The sequence below is a fragment of the Leucoraja erinacea genome, chromosome 18 (genome assembly GCF_028641065.1).
Source record: "Leucoraja erinacea ecotype New England chromosome 18, Leri_hhj_1, whole genome shotgun sequence".
NCBI classification, from domain to species: Eukaryota; Metazoa; Chordata; class Chondrichthyes; order Rajiformes; family Rajidae; genus Leucoraja; species Leucoraja erinaceus.
The window spans coordinates 20067585-20083257 of record NC_073394.1 but is presented as its reverse complement, the minus strand read 5'-3'; the positions used below and the strand labels follow the sequence as shown (position 1 = coordinate 20083257).

Sequence of the window (15673 nt, the reverse complement as noted above, 5' to 3'; positions counted from 1 at the left end):
ATTTCCTCTTAATAATGTTATGGTACCTGACTTAACTACCTCCTCTGGCAGCTCATTCCATAATCCCACTACCCTCTGTGTGAAAAAGTTGGGCACTCTCACCTTAAACCTACACCCTCTGGTCTTTGATTTCCCCAATGCTGGGTAAAAGATGATGTGCATTCACACTATCTATGCCCGTCATAATTCTATACACCTATCTAAGATGACCCCTCAGTCTCCCGCTCTCCGAGGTATAAAGACCTATCCAGCACTCCTCCCGCTAAAACTCAGGCCCTTAAATCCTGGCAACATCCTCTTAAATCTACTCTCTACCTTTTCCAGCTTAATGACATCCTTCTTATAGCAGGGCTAAATCTCATGTTTAGCCTTTGATCCACTATTTCCCAAAAGATTTCTATCAACCGGCTTTAGCCCAGATCAAGTACATCCTCATCTCTTACTTCAATGTGGAAATCTCATTGACACACACCATCACCCTTTTCTGCCTTGGCTGATTCCCCGATATAGGCCCGGCTTTGGTTCTGCTAGTTCCGAAGTTCACAGATATGAATCACTTTGAATCCGCTGTCAGGTCTGACAACCACATGCTTACTAAAGTGACTCACTTAGTTCAGGATCATCGCGGACCACTATTGTAAACCCCTGCAACTTCACCCTCTCTCCAACCTCCTCATCTGCCCAATAAAGTATCATGTTATCCTTGAAGTTGAACACCTGCACTCCGAACTCTTCTGCTACCAATTTACAAACCAGCCAACGTCCCATCCCAGCTATCAAGATATCTAATAATGTTCACTTACCTCAATAATCCTTCCCTCCAAGATAATGTCCCCCTTCTGACCATCCTCAAAAGCTGTCCTCCCTCCTTGCAAATGATGTTCCTTTCCCTTTCCAAATCCCTCAAAATATGCTGTAGATGTCCACATTTTCTGCACATATTTCCTATCAATCCCCAATTTAATTCTTCCTATTGAAACTTTAACTTTGCAAACTTAATGAATCACCAGTTATAAATGAGTCGTAAACGCGATGTTGGGAAAGGTAATTGAACAAGCCCTCGTCGCTCAACTTGTCAACAATGTCATCAAATCTCTCGTGTTGTCCAGATCGGCCATAAATCATCACATGATCCATTCTCATTCATCCCACCCTTAATTACATTTTCCTAAAATCTATACTTTATTTTCATTAAATATTTAATTCCCCCAGACTGCATGTACATTAGTTTAAATCCGTCTCATAATGAAAGGCGCTGATGCAATTCATTGTAGACAGCACTACCCTTAACAAATGTTGCAGGTAAATAGTTTTAATCACAGTAAACATCATTGTAAAACTGTTGTTTACCTGTTGTGGATCTTTCTATGGAGGTTTGAATCTTTTTTCTGCCTCCGTGTAACAGGGGGTGCAGGAGTTGATGGAAGAGGGGGTGGTGAAATGGGAGAAGAGGACAGAGGTAGACTGTTGCTAGGAGTACTATGGGTTTTATCAGCTTCATACTCAAAAGTGCGTTTTGGTTTCGGCACAGGATTCACCACAATGGTCGGTGGACTTTCGGGCAGTACTTCGGTCTTGTATGAGAAGCTGTCAGAATGTTGACTAATTTCCTGCTGTAGTGTAGCTTTCTCAGTTGCAGGATCAGGCTCTGGTTCTGTTACCACAGAGCTAAAACTCCCCCTCTTCATTACTCTCCCAGCCTCCTTGATGTCCTCCGACACACTCGGGGTGAAAGATTTTTTCCGCAGTCTCTCCCTCCCATAGCAGCTGCTGGGCAACTGAGGAAGGTTGGTATTGGGGCTCTCCTTGAGAACCTGCTCAATCTTCTGAATCCTGCTGAGTACTGCAGAGGCCTGTCTCCTCACGTGCCCTTTGCTGCAAGCATTGGAAGACTGGTTCTTTCCAAACAATCTTTCATGTCTGGCAAACAACTCTTTATCGGATGCTTCATCTTCAGTCTCAGGGTATGAGCACTCTGAAAATGACCTACTCATTCTTTTAAATCCTATCAGATCAAAGGTCTTTTCACTGCAGGGTGAAGGCAGCAGGCTGGGGCATCCTTCACTGCAAGCCCTATCTCCACCTTTTCTCTTCTCCAGCATCAGATTCCTCCTGGGAGATATTTCCTTTCTGCATTCCCATTCTGAAATCTTCTGCCGAATGTCAACAGTCTGCGAGCGTGTGCTGGCTCTGCTGAAGGAAAGGCTCCGGAGAGTAGCTGCCGTTCCCAAAGACAGCGTGCTCCGGTTAAGTTGGGAGGTGCCTATCCCATCACCTGGCTCCTCATGGCATCCTGTGTGTGATAATTTCTGGTTTCTGACTCCCTCAATTGCGCTGCCCGGCGGGTTTTGGTCCAAGCATGCAATGCTCACAGCTTTCAGCAAAGAACTTTGTGAATCAATGCTACATGAATGTAGAAAACTGCTTCTCGGTGTTGCTCCTCCTGAACCACAATCCCTTAGACTCTGTCTAGGAGTTGAGACATGAGCATATCTAATATATCTGCAGGAGTCTTCACCATCACTTAAAGGGTACGATGGACTTTTTACCGGCAATAAAAGAGTAGTTGGAGAGAGTGAATGACGCCTGTAAAGAAAGAAAATGTATTAAAAAGAGACAAAAAAAGTGTGCATTAGAACATGTGTAGAAAGGAACTGCAGATGCTGGTTTAAACCAAAGATAGACACAAAAAGCTGGAGTACCTTGGTGGGACAGGCAGCATCTCTGGAGAGAAGGAATGGGTGACGTGTTGGGGCAAGTTATTTGCCTATGTACCAGTTTTAATTTATCCACAATCCACACATTGTGAACCAGTATTTTTTATTTATTGTATGCTTATTTTGTATTTTTATTTTTACTTCTACTATCTTGCACTATGACTATGACCAGATGCTAAACTGCATTTCGTTGTACCTATACTCGTATTTGTGCAATGACAATAAAGTTGAGTATTGAATTGAATTGTTCGGTCTGAAGAAGGGTCTCGACCCGAAATGTCACCTATTCCTTTTCTTCTGAGTTACTCCATCATTTTGTGTCTATCTTGTGCATTAGAACATCTCAAGGTTGGTGACACAACAGACTATGGATATTCTTGAGCAAAAAATAAATTGTTAAAGAAACGCAGTAAACCAGGCAATGGAAAGATGACATTTCAGATTGGGACCCTTCTTCAGGTCTTGAAAAAAGTTCCCAACCTGAAACATCATATGTCCGTTTCCCTCCACAGACACTGTCCGACCTGCTGAGTTCCTCCAGCAGTTTGTTTTTTTATGTCAGGGTTCATAGTCACTTTTCAGTTTATGTATTATAGTATTAAACATCTCCTTTTACATTACACTAAGTACCAGAAGTTGACTGTGAACAATAGCAATAAAAGGGATTTGATGGAGAGGCCAGAGAAAAATGGTTGGGATATATGGGAGTGGTATCAGGAATTGAGACTAGCAAAGAAAAAGTATTGAACATCGCTTTGATGGAGCTGTTGAAAATTCAAGACACTTAGCAAGTAGAGAGAACTGGGTAGAGGATACATCATGGGTGCAACAGCTGAATAGATAAGTATTGATATTGTAGTGGAATTTGCAAAGTGCACATTAGGTGGGTGGATGCAGGGATAGAATGCAACTGATTAGCATTGCTGTTACTAACACTATGCTATTATATAAAATCCCAAAACATATTATAATGTTTAAGGCTCCAAACAAAGTCTCCAAGAATTGATGCTTCTTCTAAAAATCTGCACAAAAGACAGCCCATTTTTTAAATTGATCTAAACAAAATCTGCAGAATCATCCATCCACAGAGCCACATGAGGTAACATATTTTGTAGCAGATCCAAATAGAAATGAACTTCAAGGTTTTTGCCTAAGTGCTTGGTCTGTAGAACAAACACAGCTGTTTTAACAACTTAAAGGGCTGTCCCACTGCAACAACCTAATTGGTGAATTTAGAAGAGTTTGCCCTCGACTCATATTCGCAGCATGGTCGACACGAGGTCCTAGGAGGTCTTTGTGTAACTCTCCTTCATGCTCGAGAGCGGTTCCCACGTCCTCAAAGCCTCATCTAGGTCGTGGCGTATTTTTCAATGTGCTGAAAAATGCCCGCGAGTTAAAAAGGTCGCCATGTAAAAAAAAATTTGATATTTATATTACTCGATATACAATATACAATACAATCTTTATTATTCCCAGGAGCTTTTTTTCGTAGGTTTAGTCGAAGTAGGTCGTAGTAGGTCGGCATGTTATTCGTAGGTAATCGAGGGTAGTCGAAGGTGGTCGTAGATAGTCTTCAACGTAGTCGAAGGGAGGTCAAAGGAGATCGAAGGAGGTCGTCTTCACTCTCCACTATTCGATGTCCAATTTTCCCGAAGCTAGTCGAAGCTAGTCTTCAACATAGTCGAAGGAGGTCTTCAACGTGACACTTTTTCAAACTCTCCTAAACTCTTCTAAACTCGCCAATTAGGTTGCCGCAGTGGGACAGCCCCTTTAATAACAACTTAATAATTTTACATTACATGAATAACATAAATATAAATTAAAAAAGCTCCTGGGAATAACCTACATACCATAAGATTTACTAGTTTGCAAGAATTAATGGAATGTTGCAATGATATCAGCAGCACTGCTGTGGCAATCAGTCTGATTCATCAATAATATACTTTTAAAGAGCCTTTATTATCGTGCTTCCGCAACACACCATTCACTCTTTGGTGCGCCGGAACTGCTGCATTTCACACACCATCCTCACAAACCCAAATACCACAATTTCAGGCAGCGCGCTTTCTGTATCTGTTTCAGAACAGTCCATTTCCGCTGTGAGGCATCCATTCAGTGATATTGTCTCAGTCTTTCCCCCTCCATAAGCAAGGCCTGACCAACTGGACATATTCTACAGCCGTGAATTTTTCATATTTGCTTGTCTGTATTCTCACTTTATAGCTATCCTCATCTTTAAGCTTTGATTCTGTTATTTTCTCTCCCGCTTCAACTGCCCCAATTAATCCAATGACCAGATGACTACAGCAACTCACCCCAATGCCAACCCTAACCACCCCTGTCAGAGATGTTCAAATTGTCTCACCCATCATGTCCCAGTTCTGACAAAGAACCTTGGACCTGTAATGTTAACTCTGTCAAGTGTTTCTGATATTTTTTTGTTTTTATTTCATTTTCCAGCATCTGCATTTTTTAATGATTTTCATTGAGATTTTCACAGCTACGAGACATAATGCAACAATATTACCTACATGAGCCCCTCCCCACAGTCAGAGGTCTTAAAGGGCTGGTCACCAATTGAACTGTTCTGGGATATATTCGCCCATGAGTTACAGGGGTAACATATGCCTCTGATGAGCAATGATGGCACATTGTTCGAGCACACAGTGACATGTTGACATGTTAACAACACCTGCAAATATTGGAGCTCACGCCAAGAGAACTGCAATTATCATGTGGAAACTGACAGATACAATGGAGGGCAACAGAGATGACGTATTATTTGCCGCTTCACTTGCTCTGGTTTACTCCAAAGCAGATTACAATTGCTCACAAAATGCTGGGGTAACTCAGCGGGACAGGCAGCATCTCTGGATAGAAGGAATGGGTGACATTTCAGGTCCAGACCCTTCTACACACCCTCGATCCCAAACATCACCCATTCCTTCTATCCAGAGATGCTGCCTGTCCCGCTGAGTTATTTCAGCAGTTTGTGTCTCTCTTTGATGTAAACCAGCATCTGCAGTTCCTTCCTACAGAATATAGCTGCTCAGTCTGGCCCAGGTGCCACCAAGGAAGCATGAGAATTATATCTCTCCCGGATGCTATGAGAATCATCTCGGGAGCATCGAGACCGATTCAGTTCAAGCAGCTTTTTAAGCAGCTTTGGACCCCTTGATGCTTGTTGGGTAAATATTAGCCTTAAACAATATCATTAGCTAATAGTCAACAAAGCACTCTCACTGGTGCTCCAAACTAAAGAATAACGACATACCTCATTTCATTGGTGTATTACTGACTGCAAACATTACTAACTCCATCTAGATAAGTGACATAAGTGATGAGTGTGGTGTTTCGATCTGTCAGAAAGGTTTTTCAGAAAGGAAAACAGTGAAACAGATGGGCTGAAGTATGTTTATTTCTCAGAGAGGACAAACTGGAGGTTTCTTCCACTGAGGCAAAATATGGGATGAGCACAAAAATAAAAAAGGTTTAAGCACTCTAAAGGGATTATACTCTGGGTTTCCCAATAGCCAGCAGGATATTGAGGAACAGATTAGATACGTGGACATGTATAGAAAGAAGCAAAAACATCTCTCCCTGTAGCTCAGGCCCTCAAGTCCTGGCAACATTCTTGTAAATCTTCTCTGCATCCTTTCCAGCTAGACAACTTCTTTCCTATAACATGGTGCCCAAAACCGAACACACTACTCTAAATGTGGCCTCGCCAATGTCTTATACAACTGCAACATATCCTCCCAACGTCTATACTCTAAGGTTGCCAGAAGATACAGTGGGATATTGGTCAACTGTAGAAATGGGCGGAAAATGGCAGATGGAGTTTAACCCGAGCAAGTGTGAGGTGTTTTACTTTGGGAGGGTGAAGTAAGGGTTAATTATACACTTAATCGCAAGACCATTAACAGTATGGATGTGCAGATCTTGGAGACCAAGTTCGGAGCTCACAGAAAGTGACAGCACTAGTAGCTAAGGTGGTAATGAAAGCATATGGTATGCTTGGCTTCATTGCTAGGGGCATTGAATACAATTGTCAGGAAGTCAAGATGCAGCTCTATAAGACATTAGTTGAGTCGTTGGATTATTGCATGCAGTCTTGTCATCCCATTACAGGAGAGATCTGGAGGCTTTGGAGAGGGTGCAAAGGAGATTTACCAGAAGGCTGCCTGGATTGGAGGGTTTCAGGTACAGGGAGAGGTTGGATAGACTTGGATTGGTTTCTCTGGAACATCGGAGATTGAGGGGAGACGTGATAGAAGTATATAAAATTATGAGAGACATAGAAAGGGTGGACAGTCAGAACCTTTTTCCCCAGGGTGTAAATATCTAAACCTAGAGGGCATAGCTGTAAGCCTAGAGGGCGTAGCTGTAAGCTGAGAGGGGGAAAATATAATGTAGATGTGCGGGACAAGTTTTTTTTTTCACGGAATGGTGGGGGCCTGGAATGCACTGTCAGGGATAGTGGTGGAAGGCATTTATATAGGCATGTGAAAGTACAGGGGATAGAGGAATATGGATGATATAAGAGACAAATGAGATCAGTTTAACGGTGTCTTGTTCGGCACAAACATTGTTCCTGTTCTATGTTCTAACCATCAAAGCTCCCCCTCACCTGTATCCACCTATCACTTATCAGGCTTTGTCCTGCCCATTCTCTCTTCCAGCTCTCAGCCCCCTCCCCCTCCATAATCAGTTTGAAAAAGTGTCTCGTCCCGAAACGTCGCCAATCCATGTTCTGCAGAGATGTTGCCTGCCCGGCTGAGTTACTCCACCTTGTTTCTTTGAATGGGGATTTTTTTTTTTTCTTTACACAAAAAGTGGTGGATGACTGGAACAAGCTACCAGGTCTGGTGTTGGAGGCAGATATATTAGTGGCATTTAAGACGCATTTGGATAGGCACATGGATATGCAGGGAATGGATCACATGCAGGTAGAGGAGATTTGTTTAACTTGACATCATGATCAGCATAGACTGTGAGCTGAATGGGCTGTTTCTGTGCTGTATCGTTCTATGTTTTAAGTTCCCAGCTACTTTAACCCATTAAACATTGTACCACTCAATATAATTTTTAAGTTATTCCACTTGAGTGTTGAAATGGAAGTGGATTCATTGTCCCACAACTAAAGCTCGCCACATCCCTGTTCTTCATATTTGTTTCAGCCATTATTCCCTTGGCTGTGAAATCAGCAAAAATGCTGTGAAAAATGGAGCAAGTTATTTCCTTTGTTTAGATGCCAGAATAAAAGCTTCCATTGGTTAATCTAGGACTAAACTTGTTCAGCATCGCTCCTTGATAACCATCTCTGGCCGACTTTAGCTATTATTTGGAAAGCATCAGGCTGAGGCAGGCCAGTTACTAGATCTTCCAACAAGAATAAACTTGGGGGAAGATTGCTGCAAAGTCCTTAGGGAATTGCATTCAGTTTAGATCATTCTGACCTAAATGTAATGAGATCTTTCAGAGTCTGAAGGCACAAACTGTTCAGCAGATGGTTTAATCTATTCTTAAGAAGAAGATAGTGAACAAACTTGGTTCAATAGATGGTAACTGTCTTGACTTGTTTTTATTGATTGAGAGTCTGTCAGCTGCATAGGATTTTGTTTCATAAAGTTGATAAACAAGATTCTAGGATTTCCATGCTATGTCCAGTACAGTGATTATTTATGCTTCAGTAACCAAATTGAATAGAAACTGAATGACAGGACTAATTATGAGCACTAAAATCATTTGCCTTGAATTTTCTGATGTAATTTGGCTTTCTCTATCCACCCCCGCACCTTCCCATGTTTCAACACAGTTACTCACATTGTTTTAAGAGCCAGGGCGCTCCAGTCCCTAGCTTCCTTCTTTCATGCTCAGACAGTCTTCAGGGTCAGCTGGAGAAGTGTGAATTGCAGCTGATGCCAGTATTCACTGAAGCAAGAAGAAGTGAGGAATTTCTGTGCTTGAAGTACTGCATGTGATAAGTGTCAAGGGCAACCTCTGCAGCAGAGAATGGCTTTTTGCAGTCTGTATTAGCTTTTGGCATTCTGACTGCACACCTACCAATCTGCATGTGCATAGTGTCACAGAGGTGCAGTCATATGGCAAGGAAACAGACCCTTTGGCCCCAATCATCAATGCTGACCAAGATGCCCCATCTTAACAAGTCCTATATACCTGGATTTGGTCCATATCCCTCTGAACATTTCCTATTCCTAAATGTATTTTTAATATTGTTATTGTACCTGCCTCAACTACTTCCTCTGGAAGCTTGCCTTATATCCCCATCATCCTTTGTGTGAAAACGTTGCTCCTTAGATTCCTATTAAATCTTTCCCTTCTCACTTTGAACCTTTGCCATCCAGTTCTTGATTCCCCAACCCTGGGTAAAAGACTCTGTGTGTTCACCCTATCTATTCCCCTCAAGATTTTATATACCTCTATAATATCACCTCTCAGCCTCCAGGATTGCAAGGAATCAAATCCTAGTCTGCCCAACATCTCCCTATAGCTCAGGCTCTCAAGTCCTGGCAACATTCACAAAATTCACCTCTGCACTCGTTCCCGCTTAATAGTATTTTTCCCACAGCAGGATGACCAAAACTGAATACAATATTTCAACTGCAGTCTGGCCAACATACTACTGTTACTAATGTACATACCAATGTTATTACTGTAACATAACATCCCAACTCTATACTCAATTCCCTGTAATGAAGGCCAATGTGCCAAAAGCCACCTTCACCATCCTATTTACATGCAATGTACATGTACTCCTGAATCCCTCTGCCCAGACCCCTACAGATCATTGAGAGAGTCCAGCCCTTGTTTGACTTCCCAATATGCAACACCTCGCACTTACCTGAACTAAACTCCATTAGGAATTCCTCGGCCCAGTTGCCCAGATGATCAAAACCTTGCTGCAAATCTTGATAACCATCTTCACTATGGTACCGCTATGTACCACCAATTTTATTCTCATCTGCAAAATTACTAATAATTCTTTGTACATGCACTTCCAAATAGTTGATATAGATGATAAATAGCAATGGGCCCTCTCGCTGCTTTTGATAGTACGACATAGATTTCCCAGGGACAGCTATGGTATCACCTGTAGACAGACAGCTGAATGGTTCAGCATAATTTAAATCAGAAAACTTGGTTAAACGGGCAGGCTTTAACAAGTGCCTTGAAACTGGAGAAAAGAGTGGAATCAGTTGAATTGCAGCTGAATCAGTTGTCTCATATGATATTGCCTAAGTGAGCATATGGTAAAAAATTATCATACAGCAGGTCATCAGCTTTTGTCCTTTGAGATTACCTTCCCTATTAGTCATAGAGCCATACAGCATGGAAATAGGCACGTCGGCCCAACTTGTCCATATCCCATCTAAGCTAGTCCCATTTGTCTAGCCTGTATGAGTCTCAGCCCCCTTCTCTACTCCTTATACATCCACGACTATGCAACCAAGTACAAATCCATTTCAATCTACAAATTCGTGGATGACGCCACTGGTGTGGACCGTGTATCAAATAATGACGAGACAGTGTACATGAAAAAGATTGAGAACCTCGTGACCTGGAGTCAAGGCAACAACCTTCTTCTCATTGTCAGCAAGACAAAGGACACAGTGATCAACTTCAAGAATCGGAGCGGTACACATACCACGGTATGCATTGACAGAGCCAAAGTAGAGATGGTTGAAAACTTTAAGTTCCTTGCAGTAAATTTCACCAACAACTTCTCCCGGACCACCCATATTGAAGCAATCGCCAAGAAAGCCCACCAACACCTCTACTTCCTTTGAAGGCTTAGAAAGTTCAGCATGTCCCCAACAATTCTCACCAACTTCTACAGATGTGCCAAAGAAAGCCATTTATCGGCTGCATCACAGCATGGTTTGCGAACAGCTCCATCCAAGACCGCGATAGCTTACAGAGAATAGTGGATACAGTCCAGACTATTAGACAGACCAATCTCCCTTCCATCGACTCCATTTACTCTTCACACTGCCTCAGCAAGGCCACCAGCATAATTGAGGACATGTCTCACCCTGATCACTCCCTCTTATCCTCTCTCCCAACAGGCAAGAGGTACAGAAATGTGAAAACACACACCTCCAGATTCAGGGACAGTTTCTTCCCAGCTGTTATCAGGCAACTGAATTATCCCATCAACAACTAGAGAGCAGTTCTGAGCTAACATCTACCTCACTTGAGATCCTTGGACTATTTTTAATCGGACATCACAGGACTTTATCTTGAACTGTACCTTATTCTCTTTATCATGTATCTGTGCACTGTGGATGACTCGATTGTAATCTTACCGTTGACTAGTTAGCATGCAACAAAAGCTTAACACTGTACCTCAGTACACAAGGCAATAAACTAAACTAAACTAAACTACAGCATGAATAGAAAAAGATTTACACGTTTCAAAAATGGTCAGAACAGAACAACTTCCACACATCTTTCACCCAGAATCTAACCCGGGTCTCTGGCGCTGTAAGGCAGCAACCCGACCACTGCTCCACCCCAATTAGATTCAATGTGGTATTAATTCCCATAGAACGAGATTTGATGTTCACATCCATTGTTGGCAACAACATCTTTAAGACATTTCTTTGAGTGAGTATATAAACAAAACTTCATTAAGCGGCATCTACTGTTCCTCTCCCAATTTATTTATCACGATTCTTCTCTGTGAGAGATCCATGTGTTCACCACTGCTAGACCACAATGTATGAACAAAAGCTTATGTCTTTGGAACAAGAGGAATTATTTTCTGGACATGACTGAATGATGTCTGAGCATTTTCCTAAACAATTAGGATCTCAGCGAAAATTAATCATCATACAATTCTTACCTCAGCTGTAAACAACACATCTATTTTATGCCAACATTACATTTGTTCCAATTTGCTGATAACCACAATATTTATGAAGAATATTTAGCTTTGCATTGCAATGTATTCATTTGTTAAGCTACAAAACATCATGGTACCAGTTTGCATCTACATACCCACACAGAATGCGTGTGGTCTGATTGAGGTCTTTCAACATTGGGAGTGAGCAATGCTGGGCAACTCCTACCAAGACGAAAGAAATGTTCATTATCAGTGCATGCTATCCAACACATCTTGATTAAGTCAACTACTGAGGAGCCTTAGCTACTAGCCTATAAGGGTGGCATGGTGGCGCAGTGGTAGAGTTGCTGCCTTACAGCGAATGCAGTGCTGGAGACCCGGGTTCAATCCTGACTACGGGTGCTGTCTGTACGGAGTTCGTACATTCTCCCCGTGACCACGTGGTTTTTCTCCAACATCTTCGGTTTCCTCCCACACTCCAAAGATGTACAGGTTTGTAGGTAAATTGGTGGTAAATGCAAAAAATATCCCTAGTGTGTGTTGGACAGTGTTAACATGCGGGGATCACTGGTCGGCGTGGACCCAATGGGCTGAAGAGCCCGTTTCCACACTGTATCTCAAACCAAACTAAGCCTACGAGTTGATCAACTGGGAGTTATATGTCAAGAATGCGAAGAGGGATTACATTGTTGAGTTCAGTCGCTTCAAGTCGTGTCATTTTAGAGGAAATCACCTTGTTATGGGTAACAACTAAAGTAGAAATTCGTGATCTAACAATGTCTAATGTACATCAAATCTAATCAAATTGATTTTGAATGGAGTAAAAAAAGCATGCAGCATACAATCTCAACACTTTAGAAGTGACTGTAGATTAAACATTCACCATTAAAGCATTGTAATTGTATCTCCAACGCACTTTCTCTGAGCACAGGCCCTCCTTCCTTCACCCCCTAGATGCCTGTAAATTTAAATACCAAATATGCATTCAAATTTGTTTATTAAATTTTATCTGGAAAATTGAAACATTGCACCATCTTTAAGAGGTTAATGAATTCTTGGTCTCGTGGGATCCTATGAGTGTACATAAGAACTATTTTGGCTGATTGTCAGCTGGATGAAAGATGTTTCAGTTTTTTTCTGACTATAACAGGAAGTGGGTAGAATACTACATAATGTTGCATGCTGTGGGATTGTCTCGGGTTTAAGTTATCACATAGGAAAATTTTGGAAATAGTGATTAGGTTCTAGGACCCTGCTAATAAAGAGTAAAATTATAGTTGGATGTAAATTATCTCACAATAACAAGTGAAATTTAAAGTTTGCAAAGGTCAATTAGAGTAGATGATACTGTGGCAGAGCCGACTTATCCCTATTGCCTTTGGAAACTGACAGTATTGAGAAAGTATTGTTATTACAAGCTATACTAGGGCAGTCTCAAAAGTGGACATGGCCCAAAGTACAAAATTGCTTCCTAATTCACCACTAATAAGTAGGCAGCTGGTTTTTGTAGACTGGTGTTCATAGATCTTCAGTTCATTGAACAAGTAGGTGCTTATTGCTATCTTTCACAATAGTGAATTAAAGTTTTTAAATTAGATGTCTCAAAGGGAGTTGTGGGGTACTGAGGAGACACGTGTGAAGGCCACACCTATGATAGAAGAGGGAACCCCCATTCCCTAAAGAATGTGGACATCTCGGATGTTCTGGTATGGAACTCCTCATCTTGGCAGCAGATGCAGTGTAGACGGAGGAATTGGGAGTAAGGGATAGATACTTTGCAGGAGGCAGGGTGGCCCGTAGCACTTCCCCTGCTCCCCCTCCCATCAGTCGCAACAGGGACAGAGTCCCCCTAGTCCTCATATGCCATCTCCAACAGGATCCCACCACCAGCTCCTCCATTGTTAAGTGAGGCTAAACGTAAATTGGAGGAACAGCATCTCATATTTCGCTTGGGTGGCTTATAACCCAACAGTATGAGTAATGATTTCTCTAACTTCAAGAAACACTTACATCCCCTCACTCTCGGTCCCTCTCTCACCCGAGTCGTCATTCTAGTATTACTGTCATCCTGTTGAGTTCCTCTGCCTGTATACTCATTATCACCTATCCCACAGCCAATCTTGAGTTGCTGTTTTCACAGGCCCTGTATTGTATATTAATGTGTACAGGTTTGAAATAATTTCCTGCTAACTAATAATGGATAGCTGCCAAATCTTCACCAGCTAAAACTGAACAGGACACGTGGGCATAGAAATGGACTACTCAGAATTGAATGATGTAGACGATATGCAATCTGAGGCAAGATCAAAAAATAAAAGGAAACTTTCAACACATGTGATGACAGAAACATTGTCAATGTTTGAGGTCGATACCCTTCAGATGAGGGTTCAGATGAAAAGTCATTGCCCTGAAATATCAACTCTGTTTCTGCAAAGTTGGTGCCTGACTTGACATTAACATTGTCCATTTTCTTTTCAAAATGTAAACATATTTTATTTTTGTTGGCATGAATTGCTGATTATTGAGAGTCTGAATTACAAATATCACTGGTGCCCAGAGATCCTTGAATGGCACATTTTGTGCTTATCAAGCCGGGGTTTTTTAAATTCTACCACATCACAGAATTACTTCTTTTTATTTAATGTCATTTACTCCCAGATATGATTTTTTTAAATCCGCTTTACTCTGCACCAGCATCTTGCCTTGGTCTAGATCTCACCAAAGCAAATTGTTTCCAGTTTTACACACCTGCCATGCCTTGGGGCTTTTTGCTATGCTTACCATCATTTTGCACAGTTTCATGTTACATCAGATTTGTATCCTCAACTTAAAGAGAACTGAGTCATAGATATGAAAATGCCTCATGCTAACCACTGCATCGCCTAAGCTTTCACTAATGTTAATGCAATTTTAAACATGCATTTGGTCAAAAGGTCACAACAAACTGGAAATTACTATAACTAAAACAGAATAAATCACTTAAAAACTTTGGTAGAATTTGCCAATACAAAGACCTTTATAATATACGATTTTTTGTTGTCAGTAATTAAAAGCAGACAGATCTTTTGCAGGGCAGATTATTTTATGCGCAATTAATTTAAAAATTAAAATATTAGAATATTGTACAGGTATAATGGTATTATGAAGTTTTCCTCGAAATGTTACAGAATTTGTACACATTGATATTTTAATTATGTGATCTATTCTATAAGAATAATTTGTCCATCCACATGTTACCACCATAAAAATTAATGTATATTATTGTTTACCTCATTTATTTCTGGTAATCATCTATCAATGCCATTCACTAAACCTGCAGCAACTGTGCTACTGTTGCTAAATCTCTCTGTGTGGGAAAATTTACGAGGTGAAGGGATTTGGTACAGAATAAAAAATCTTACAAAAACCTATAATTAGTTATGTAAAACACAACATTCTGAATGCCAGAAAGTCACACACATAATGCAAAGGCAATGACAAAATCATGAGAGACCTCTTCCACCCCTGCAACGGACTGTTCCAGCCGCTACGGTCAGGCAAACGCCTCCGTTGCCATGCAGTGAGAACGGAGAGGTTGAGAAGGAGTTTCTTCCCAGAGGCAATTCGGACTGTAAACGCCTTTCTCACCAGGGACTAACTGTACAGAACGTTTTTCCTTCTATTATTTATTATGTAAAATAATATGTGTGTTATGATTGTGTTTATAATTTGTTTGGTTGTTTTGTTGTTCCGCGAGCATTGCCACTTTCATTTCACTGCACATCTCGTATGTGTATGTGACAAATAAACTTGACTTGACTTGACTTGACAATGAAAATGCCAACTATTGAATATTTGTACATTAACATATCATTTGCAGCATTATCTTTGTTGTCCTAATCATCACACGATCAGATATAGATGCTGCAGGAAGCTGAGACTCTAACTGTTTTCAGATAACATGTCATAAGGTCATAAAGAATAGGAGTAGAATTAGGCCATTTGACCCATCAAGTCTACTCCACCATTCAATCATGGCTGATCTATGTCCCCTCCTAACCCCATTCTCCTGTCTTCTCCCAATAACCTCTAACACCTGTACTAAACA

At 41.2% G+C, this 15673-nt stretch overlaps 1 protein-coding gene across 4 annotated transcripts in view; it reads right to left on the bottom strand.

Moving 5' to 3' along the window:
• Positions 1-15673, bottom strand: part of dennd2b (DENN domain containing 2B) — a 217664-nt gene that overhangs the window by 76933 nt on the left and 125058 nt on the right. For 3 of the 4 annotated variants that reach the window (XM_055649504.1, XM_055649503.1, XM_055649502.1), the window contains exon 3: positions 1351-2586. The exons of the other annotated variant lie outside the window; for it this stretch is intronic. In XM_055649504.1, coding sequence (XP_055505479.1) covers positions 1351-2586 — 1236 coding nt within the window. The remainder of the gene's footprint in view (positions 1-1350; positions 2587-15673) is intronic. 4 annotated transcript variants of the gene reach the window in all.